This window comes from Ciona intestinalis, chromosome 9 (genome assembly GCF_000224145.3).
Source record: "Ciona intestinalis chromosome 9, KH, whole genome shotgun sequence".
Classification (NCBI taxonomy): Eukaryota; Metazoa; Chordata; class Ascidiacea; order Phlebobranchia; family Cionidae; genus Ciona; species Ciona intestinalis.
Window position 1 is genome coordinate 3,820,931 of NC_020174.2, and position 11,012 is coordinate 3,831,942.

General features: G+C 33.6%; 2 protein-coding genes across 2 annotated transcripts in view; one reads left to right on the forward strand and one right to left on the reverse strand.

The window, feature by feature from the left end:
- Positions 1-232: 232 nt before the first annotated feature.
- LOC100185453 (ubiquitin-conjugating enzyme E2 E1) lies at positions 233-3,614 on the forward strand. The gene is made up of 6 exons (XM_002129409.5): positions 233-606; positions 1,041-1,204; positions 1,411-1,461; positions 1,962-2,094; positions 2,419-2,566; positions 2,945-3,614. Exons 1-6 carry the CDS (start codon positions 445-447, stop codon positions 3,040-3,042), a joined length of 756 nt encoding a protein of 251 aa, XP_002129445.1. The 5' UTR covers positions 233-444; the 3' UTR covers positions 3,043-3,614.
- The window catches only part of LOC100177534 (von Willebrand factor A domain-containing protein 3A), a 12,447-nt gene continuing 5,038 nt past the window's right edge, over positions 3,604-11,012 (reverse strand). The window contains exons 13-28 of the mRNA XM_018813176.2: positions 10,891-10,970; positions 10,543-10,687; positions 9,966-10,052; positions 9,437-9,548; positions 8,889-9,037; positions 8,487-8,588; positions 8,278-8,350; positions 7,878-8,092; positions 7,455-7,598; positions 6,788-6,934; positions 6,107-6,213; positions 5,792-5,936; positions 5,209-5,357; positions 4,735-4,861; positions 4,225-4,322; positions 3,604-3,898 (exon numbers count right to left, since the gene is read on the reverse strand). Coding sequence (XP_018668721.1) covers positions 3,799-3,898; positions 4,225-4,322; positions 4,735-4,861; positions 5,209-5,357; positions 5,792-5,936; positions 6,107-6,213; positions 6,788-6,934; positions 7,455-7,598; positions 7,878-8,092; positions 8,278-8,350; positions 8,487-8,588; positions 8,889-9,037; positions 9,437-9,548; positions 9,966-10,052; positions 10,543-10,687; positions 10,891-10,970 — 1,980 coding nt within the window. The 3' untranslated portion in view covers positions 3,604-3,798. The remainder of the gene's footprint in view (positions 3,899-4,224; positions 4,323-4,734; positions 4,862-5,208; positions 5,358-5,791; positions 5,937-6,106; positions 6,214-6,787; positions 6,935-7,454; positions 7,599-7,877; positions 8,093-8,277; positions 8,351-8,486; positions 8,589-8,888; positions 9,038-9,436; positions 9,549-9,965; positions 10,053-10,542; positions 10,688-10,890; positions 10,971-11,012) is intronic.

Below are 11,012 nucleotides of genomic sequence, written 5' to 3' on the forward strand. Positions count from 1 at the left end.
TATAGATATTTAATGCCAGCATACAAGTATTATTTTAAGCAAACCGATAACCTTACAGTCACAAACCACAACAGAAAAACATACGAATACTGCTAAACACGTGACCGTTCTTGTATTGTATGTCTATTTCTGAAATATAGAGGTAGACATGTTATATAACTATCGCCGAGAGAAAAGAAACCCGTAAGACGCTTACATAATAACCACAATTTTTTACACGGACTCGTGCTTGTATTGCTTATTCGTAATATAAATTAGGTTTACTGATCAATATTTTACCAAGTTTAAAAATAGTAGAAAAGCGATAGCCTTTTTTCCTTCAAGGCCCATTTCCGATATAGGAAACTTCAACCATAGTGCTTCAATTGTTTAGCAGTAGTTTGCAGTCCACTGCTGTTTGCGTATAGTAGCTCGAATTTTGTGAATCCGAATTTGTTTTCGGCCATGTCCGCAACCACATCGCAACAACGGGCTACAGAGGAAAGTTTCAGCAGCGAACCAAATAATGAAACTCCAGGGCCAAGTTCGCAAGTCGTTGAGCAAAAAGACGAAACCACGGAAGCTAAGAACAATGAATCTGCTCCCAGCACGCAGTCACCGGAAACTGTATGTAAATTTGTTTTATGTACGATCTGTTATGTGTTATTATAATTTTGGATTATAATTTATTAGGCACTAGTAAAGAATCCTCTGGTATAAGCAGAATAGTCTGGTGGAAGAGGGTGGTGGTTAGGGATTGATGGTTAGTGGTTATAGGGGTTAGTAGTTAGAGGTTAGTGGTTAGCATATAAGGGGGGGGGGGGAGATTCCTCACTAGCGCCATTGAGTTGCGCTGTTTCCATACCTTTTTAGTAGGTTTGTAACCATTTATATAGATAGGTAAAGTAAATATCCTTAAAGCAATCAACCAAGTTCGTAAAACATTTTGATGATAATACCCTTACATTTAGCCCATTATACATATCTTGTACACAGCACAATGTTTCCCATTAATTGTTTCATATTATCTAAAAAGGATTAATTTGTTTTAATAAATGCAGAAACTGGTCAAACACAACCTGAAAAATGGAAGTAGCGATACATCAAAATCAGAACGCGAAAAAAAGCTGAAACTTGACCGTGAGAAGCGAGCCAGGGAGATGGCTTCAGCTTCAAAAGTCTGGTTGTCTAAGTCACCAAGAGGTCTTTCATCAAGTGCAAAGAGGTTTGTAATGTATTGTTTAAAAAAAAGATGACATTGTTGACACACAAGAATTTGTAAAAGAAGTTTTCTTTTTTCCCATTTGAAAATTTTGTTTGCAAAAAAAAGAGATAGGAAATAATATTGGAAGATGCTGAAACTTTTATTTTTTGGATTACATCAGATTAAGGTAGTTTTATAACCACATTTTTATAACCACAATTTAACAGGTTGCAGAAAGAACTGGCTGATATTACATTGGATCCTCCACCAAACTGCAGGTTAGTTTGATGTTTATTTTTAAATGTAAGTAACTGCTAATATTTTTGTACCTATTAAAATGGCATTAAGTGCCTATTGAAATGGCATAAAATCCTGAGACTTAGTGATATAAAATTACAATATAGTACTGTGGGGAAGGTGGGACACCTACATCACATAGTATCCAAATATTCTGATCGTGTTTTAAACAATTAGCATTGGTCTTTGTGAGTTGTGAGGATATGGTTTTATAATTTATTGAATGTTCTTTGTTTACTACCAAATGGGCCAGAAAATAGAATAAAAAGGTGTCCCATCTTTTTCCATCGTACTATATATATGTTTTATAAAATTTAAAGAATATAGTGGTATACCATACGGTTATGAAACACTACAGCTTAAACAATGAACTTTGCTGCCAGAGCCTGTTATCTTCAAATCAAGAATACTATATCATTTTCACCAACAAGCTTTACTTATCATATTTATGAAATTTTAATTTGTAATTAAATATTTATAGTGCTGGGCCAAAAGGAGACAACTTGTACGAGTGGGTTTCAACCATTTTAGGACCTCCTGGCTCTGTATATGAGGGTGGGATCTTTTTTCTTGACATTCATTTCACCCAGGAGTACCCATTTAAGCCTCCCAAAGTAAGCCTATATTAAATTTTCAGTTAGAAATTGTACAATATGTAATACAGGGCCAATGCTGCCAATATGTTGCCTTTTCATTATGTTTGTATATTGTATGTAATTGTAAATGTAATACTAACTCTTTTGACAGGCTCATCTTTTTATTACCGTATTAAATTCCATAATTTTTTAAAGAACCTATTTGGCAACTTTAACTGTGGTTTGTAGTATTATTATTATTATATAAAAAATGTCTGTTGTTTTTGTTATTTGAACATAAATGGGTATATGTATGTATAGGTATGTTAGTTACCACACTTCTAATAGAAACCAATTTTCCAGGTTACGTTCCGTACTCGCATCTATCACTGTAATATCAACAGCCAGGGAGTAATTTGCTTAGATGTGCTGAAAGATAATTGGAGTCCAGCACTAACAGTTTCAAAGGTCCTGCTATCAGTTTGCTCTTTACTTTCAGACTGCAACCCAGGTAAGCAGTTTGTTTTTGACATTCTGTAACATTTTATATGTTTTATAAAAATCCACACTTTTTTAATGCTTATGTAACTGATTTCCTATTGATTTTTTAACAACATGTGATATAACGACCTTTTTGTAAAATTTCTGTTTGTTTTTTTTTTGACATTTTGTAACATTATATATGTTTTATAACATTCTGTACTTTTTAATGCTTATGTAATTTATTCTCAATTGGTTTTTAACACCACATGATATAAAAACAAAAACCAATTTTGTAAAAATTCTATTTACCATTTAATCAATGACCAAAGAAAACTCATTATTATTTAAAATAAAACGCCCATGTATTGATACAGCATTAAATATTAATTAATACAATATTCTGCAGCTGATCCGTTAGTTGCAAACATTGCCACTCAGTATTTCACCAACCGCGAGGAACATGACAGAATATCACGGCAGTGGACACAGAAATATGCCACGTGAATACTTGCATCCTTTACTCCATCCGAATCAAAAGAACGCATTTTGTATAACAATTCTATACCGCCCTGTTCTTAGTTACGCAGATACTTGTAGGTAACAATGTTTGTTTAATCCAGCTATGTATGTTGTTTTGGTTTCCTATTGGTACTGTAACATACCTGGCAGTTGTTTTGTTTTAAGAGCATTTCACAATTGATTTTAAACGCCACTTAAATTTTTACAACATTTTTTGTATTTGTTAATAATGAAATAAAGGGACCATGTTAAAAGGGAGCATGTTATACCTGAATTTGCTATCAATGTACATAAGTAAGTAACCTTACTTGGCTAGCAATTAGGCACATGTGAAGTTAATCAACATTCAAAGTGTGTTTCACAAATGTAAATGCCCAAATTTGTATGAAATTCATCTTGTTTTAAACACATTCCTTTTTCGGTGTTGTTTTTCAACCTTTTTGTATGGGTTAACAACTAACACAGTTCACTTTAGTGGCTCACGCTCACGCATTTGCTTTTTTTCCTCCTTTCTGTGCAGTACATCACATGCAATACAGCTTTATGTACTTCATTAGGCTACAGTGTATTTTATGTAGTGCGAGTTATTAAGTTACAGACACTAGAAGAAAACATGATCAAAAGAATGTGTAACGAATTATGTGTAACGAATTAGATATTAAACACAACCAGGATTGAAAAAACATGATAGTTTTTAGCCAAATACTTACATAATATTAGAATATGTACAGTATTGTTTCCTTATGGTAAAAACGGTTTATCCGATATCCACTTGTTAGGTAGGGGGCTTGGAGGTTCTTGTTCTTTTCTTGTTTCAGCTTCATGCTCTTGTATTATGGATCTAGAGATAATAAGAGGTAGTTTATTGAAAAGTTTGGATATATTTTCATCTACACAAGATAACATTAAAGCCCTTGTAGCCTACTATCAGACTCTAAAACCTGGTGAGGTGCATAAGGTAGCACCACGGGTATTGGAGTAATAGGTCAAACCTAGCATAAATCATGGGAATTTTGGGGCCTCACCCACAGAATATGATAGAATCTAGGCAAGACAATATTTTAGTTTTGGAGAGTAACTTTTATTGTTAAAAACAGAAAAAAATGATGGTGGTTGTTTGTTCTTAATAAATAGACGTGATTGTTTGTTCTTAATAAATAGACTTACTTAAACCTCCTGGATTGTGTTAAAAACTTCCTTGCTTTATTCACTTCATCATTCAACCTCTTCAAATCATCACCTTGGAAGCTGGGGAGATTTGGATCCTGAAAATATAGTAAAAATATCAGTTTACCAATTTCTGGTTACAACAATGTATTATTAAAGCAAACCTTAATATCTAAGATAAAAGGTGGCAAATTTACTCAATATGCCAGTGGGGCTTTTATTTGTTAACCTATTTAAAAAACATTCTTAGGCATTTAACAATTGTTATAACACGGGTGTTATGTTTCATACACCTCGTGCCAGTTTACAAGTTACAAAGTATGTTACTTTGTGGGTGTTTATGTGTTAGGTTTTTATGTGGGTGATTATGTGTTAAGTTTTTAATTAGTGAGCATTGTGTTAGAGCAATTGCCGGTAAGTATTTTGCCGAAGGACACATCTGCTCAGAATGGCATTGCAACGAAGTCACATACAATCAAATTGGCATCAACTTAATCTAATGCAACTTACATCTTCATCAAAGCATTCATCTTGCATGAGTCGATGGATAGCAAACTGTGCATCTGCTTCTCCATGGCAACGATGAAATCTACCACCACTGTTCGATGATAAGCTCTTCAAAAAATCGTTTGCTTCCCTGATTTAATTTGTGGTTAATAATAGCATTAAAAAAACCCTAAAGTAATCTTTTTTCATCTATTTTAGAACAAGGGTTTCTGAACAATTTTGCTCACAACTGCTTTTAATGTCCTAAAATTTCGGCACCATTAAAATTTTTCTCTATCTATTCCAGTGCAGGGTTTCTAAACTTTTTTATCCCATTTTAATATCATAAAATTTCCGCAACCGCTCAAAGTTAATAGCATAGTATATGCAGTATTTGTGTAAAATTGGTATTCTCTTGGTTGACTCCTGAAATTTGTAACGAAGTGGTTGCAACCCCCAGTTTCGAAAATCAGGTTCTTGGTTACATTTTCAATATACCTGTTGTCACAGTTGAAGGAGATTGTATGGATTGGAATATTCTTTTTGTTGAGGTTGCTTGCTTCAGATAGAGTTAACTTGATACTGGAGTCAGGTTTACCATCTGTGAGCAAATATATTGCTTCTGCTTCTTCATCTGCAAGTGCCACCTGGAATATATTTGACATTTATTTTGTACGCATGTAAGGTAGCGCTTCAAATGAAAATGGTGGCCACTTTATGTGTGTAGTCTGCGTTTCATACAAGACAGAAACCCAGAGTTCTTTTCACATTCAAACCCAACTTTTATTTAATCTATAAGAAGGTTTAGCTAAAAGTAAAGTAAAATCCACCAAGTATAAAAAAAGGAGTTTAATGATACAAATGTAGACAAGGAAAATATATGAATAAATCAATGAATGTAACTTACTTTATCCTAGCGTGGCTGGAAAACGACAGTCGTTACTTTGTGGGTGATTATTTTTTGGGATTTTTTTTCATATGGAAACAAAATATTGGAAATGCCCATACCAGTATGCGACTCATAAATCGTAACTTTATGCCCACAATTTTCCGCATAACTTAAAATGATTACAATAGTTACCTGAATAGCTTTCAAAGTAGCTGAACCACCATGTGCTGTTAGAGCAGACACCCACTGCACAGCATCGTGGCAAGCACTTTGATTTGATTCAGTTATTGAATCTTGCCACTTTGTACTTGTGTTGGAAAATGCAACTATGTTAAACCTACGGATACAAAACACAGAATTACTTAAAAACATTTTTTAAATTTTGTTAATAAAATATAAAAACACAACATATGTATTTTAGTAGTAAAACAAATTAAATTTATTTATAGATTTATTATATGTCTAAAAAATTATCAAACTAAAATAAAAATCAATCGTTTAACATACGCTGTCTTGTTCCCATTAAGTTGCTCCCATATCAATGATGTTATTTCCTTCTTTAGCTCATCCATATTGTAACTCATGGAACCAGATACATCAATCAGGATAACAACCTGTATAATAACTCATTTTATTTTTAGTTAGCCTAAATCTTACTACTATCACACATAAAAAAAAACAGTTATACCTTCCTGCTGTTACACACACATGAAAAAAAATCATTTTATTTTTAGTATTAGCCTACTGCTGTCTCACAGATACATGAAGAAAAACACTTTGTTCCCCGTTACGTGTTACCACCTATGTAACTTTGTGGGTAATAGTTTTTTCTCTGTGTGGCTGACATTTTGGAAAACCCATAGTGAGTCAATGGGTTGGAGCAATTGCCGTTAACTGTCTTGCTTTAACATCAAACTAAGGTATCCTATAATCGCAATGCAAGCGCTAAAAACACATAGCCACAGCTTCCTGTATATTCTAAAGGCCAAAACAGCTTTAATACAGGTCATAACATATGGTATGTATACAATTATTCAGTAGGATAAATAAACAACGGTTCAAAATGTAAAAACTTAATAAACATTAATAAAATATTCTATTCTATCCGGGTGATGTCCCGCAGCATGGCAGGCCATGGGTCCTAGGATCCAGAGTTGGCCCATTACCCCAATTAATAAAATTACTCACATTGCTTTCCAAGATTGATCCAAACATTTTCCTACTTCCTGACAATAACCATTGCATTCTGGTAAGGTATCGACGTATTAAAGTCACAACATGTTTCTCATATTCAACCATCTCCGACTCTTGCATGTCAATGTGTCGTACTTGGCCCTATGTGCAATTTAAAGGTAAAACAAGTTACTTCATTTGTAGAAGAGTTCTTGAATGAAAAGTAGCTTAAATAGAAGAATGCAACTGTATCACATTTTATCATTTAGTTTAAACACTCCGAACTGTACATTTTGAGATTTTAAGAATTATCTTTCAAATTTTTTGGTAAATTTTCTTTGTGTTCGGGCGGTTTGGAAACGACGGACAGTCATTAGAACACAGGTGTTCTGTTTCATACACCTCGTGCCCGCTTACGAGTTACCAAGCATGTTACTTTGTAGGTGATTGTTTTTTCTGTATGGCTGTTTTTTCTGTAAATTCAAAAAATCCTGCTAGTGACCCCTGGGTGAAGCAATAGCCAATTTTTGTACTATGTGTGTTATACTGATTAATTCTGACTGTTACAATTTTTTTATTAAAATGCTAACTAGTATTGTAGTAATTAGAAAACATGCAGTGTACATTGGTCATTTAAATTGTAAAAAATATACATAAGTAAAATTCGAGAACAAATTCTCACATCAATATCCACGCTGGGAAAGATGGAGCAGAACCACTTTGAGGTTACATTCTTGCTTCTTGCCTTCTTATGAATACACACAGGTCCAGACACATATCTGTTTAAGTCCAACTTCATTTTTTTGATTCCATACTTTCGTAGCCACTGAGGAGAGGGCATTTTAATGAAAAGGCAAGGATTTTTTTTACAAAATTTTTAAATTTTAAAATCTCATAATTAGAAATCATGCTGAAACTATTTGGTAAAGTTATAAAGAAATTGTAAAATTTTCTACAAAAAAGTTGTGATTTTTCAATTTTTACAAAATTGTAATTTTAAATTGTAAAATCTCCGAACTAGAAATAATGCTAAAACCAGTTAAACAAGTTATGAGGTAATTGTAAAATGTTATATACAAATATTGTATTAAACAATAGAACTTACTTGTTTAGAAGTAATTCTCTCTTCCATTTGTGGAAAAATAGGTTCAGGGACTGCTTTTCTTACACTTTTTTTCTTGGGATATTTCTTGTACACAACACCCACGGAGTTTTTATCCTCTGTGTAGAAAGTTTCTTTTTGTGGCCGGCGAGATTTTTTGGACGATTGCGGTCGATTTGATGAAGTTTCTTCATCGGTAGACTGACTTTTGTATGGTGCTTTATATAAGAATCGAATGAATGGGTGTAACTTGCTTTATTCTTACATAGCGAAGTAATGATAGTCTTTATAACACGGGTGTTCTTTTTCATACATCTCGTGCCAGCTTACGATTTACCATATATGTAAGTTTGGGGTTATATTTATTCAAATAATAAGTTTTAGTTTGAATGCTTTTACTTACTTGGTGGTAAGCTAGCATTTCTATTTGATACTTTCCATGCGAGTGCTTTAGTTGTTTCAGCTTCTTGGCGATTCTAAAAAATAACCTTTTTATTTAAAATAATTTTTGCATTAAAAAAAATCGATTAAAATAATTTATACAAAATTTAGACTCTGCTGTAAATTTCTAGCCCTTTTTTTAAAACAGTTTGGAAAATTGATATAATTTACCATCCTAGCCAAGGTCAAAGCTGTTGGTCGTGGTTCAATGAACTCTATTTGTTTCACCATCTCAGTTTTCTTTTTTCGGTTAAAATCCCCATTACAAATCATCTGTATTTAAACAAACCAATTATAATAACGACACTGATCTGAGCAATAAGCTTTTTAGTTAGAATGAATGTTTCAAGAATAGAACACACCAGAGACGAGAACCATTAAATACCTTCCACAATTTGTAAAAATTAAAAATAATTGAATAAAAAAAAATTATGAAAATTTTTTTACAAAAAAAAACCTAATGTCATTTTTTTTACAAAAATGTAAACATTTTATTGTTTATTGGCCACCCTTTAGAATGTCAAGCATTATCAATTTTAAATTATTATAATTCCCAAGCTCCAATTCACTTACTAATCGACTTTGTTTTAAAGCTGATTGCTCTCTCCTTAAATCATCTCTTGCCTTGACTGACTCCACTAACAGCGAGCAACGTTGTGAGTAATGAACCGCGCGATCCATCTCTCGAGTTATTGCTATGATGTCGTCACTTTCTACAACCCCTGAAGTGGAATATAATGTAATTAATTTTTTGTACGTGCAGTGTACAGGCAAAACATATACAGTCATCAATATTGATTTAAGGACATCAGGTTGACATAAACATGTGTTCTTATGGTAAAGGGCAGGGTGTGTGAGATTGGGTAAAAACATAATTTTTTAAAAGGATGTGGTGCAGGTTTTGTTGGTAATATCAAGTGTGCATAACCATTTAGGAGTCCGTGATATATTTAAACAAATGCTTATTTCTCACAACATCAAGCCTGCTTAGACTTTACCAGGTGTATGAAAAATTACCCACATGTTATAACGACTGTAGTTTTCCCACCAAAGATAAAATCATTTTTTGATTCACATGATAAAGAATCATTTCTCCTATGATAAACATCCAGAAAGCATACCTGTTTCTCTGAACCAATGAAAACGTCCGGATCCAGCGTGTGCAAAATTCCGTAAATAACCTGCTGTTTGTGGCATGGTGGCGTATCGACTTGGTAACTCAGAATCACTCAACTATTAACAAAGAAACTTGAATTTAACTTCTTTATCCTAGCGTACCCGGAAAACGACAGTCGTTATAAAATGGGTGTTCATTGTTTAGTTTCATACACCTTGTGCCAGTTTACAAGTTACAAAGTATGTTACTTTGTGGCCGATTATTTTTTTATGTGTGGCTGATAATTTGACAACCCATTAGTGACCACTGGGTTGAAGCAATTACCGTTAAGTGTCTTGAACAAGGACACATACGCTCACAGTGGTAGAGCCTTGAACCCATAACCTCTGGGTTAGAGGCATGCACGCTAACCAATTAGCCACAGCACTGTACACTTTATTTTAATTCAAATTTATTTTTAATGTACTTTTACACCTAACTTGAAGAATTTAATAAATAAGCTTTATAAAAATAAGCATGGTTGAATTACTTACACTGTAATCATCTATGCTGAAGAGAATTGTATGGACTTTTAGTTCTGATCCAATGGTACACTCGCTTACAAAGGAGCATAATACATCCTGGAGTAATATGCACACTTAATGTTAGACACTTAAGCTATGAGTGTTGATACCGCTTACATATAGTAAAAATGCAAAATAAATTGACAAAAACTATGGGTTTTCTCTTTCACACACCTGGTACCACCTTTTGAGTTAGCATGTATGTTACTTTATAGGTGATTATTTTTTGTTTGTTTTTTATGTATGGCCGATAATTTGAACATCCAATTAAGACCACTGGGTTAAATCAATGAATGAATGTAACTTACTTTATCCTTACGTGGCCGGAAAAGGACAGTCGTTATAACACAGTGTTCATACACTGCGTGCCAGATTACGAGTTACCATGTATGTTACTTTGTGGGTGATTATTTTTTTGGGAGATGCTTTAATTTTTTTATGTATGGCTGATAATTTGGACAACGTATTAGTGACAACTGGGTTGGAGCAATTGCCGTTAAGTGTCTTGCCTAAGGGACATTCGCCCACAATGGTAGCATCACCCTACCTCTTCTTGATCTGGGACACCACTGCTAATGACGTAGATCGCTTGTGGTCCTCCAAACATCTTAATATCCTCTCCATTCTCAATAGCTGTACGGAAAGCTGACATCACATTTCTTCCACCACTTGCTTCCAAGTTCTGTACCCAACTAAGGCGGGAAAAAAACGGCATACAAAAATAGAGAGTGTTCTCATTACTGTTTATTTATCCTTGCATGAATGTTCGTAACTTATATTTTAGAAGTTTGGTTTAACCTATTAAACAATGATTCACAAATCATTACCTTTTTTTAGGGTTTTTTTTACTGTTAATTTGGACATGTAAAACCATCAATAAATCCACCACACTTACTTCCAAGCAGCTTGCAAATTCTCTGGTGATGGCTTTACCATATGAGGTTTCCACATTTTTGGGTGACTTCCAAATCTACAATAAACAAAATACAATTTAAAGTCATTGAAAATAACGCGGTA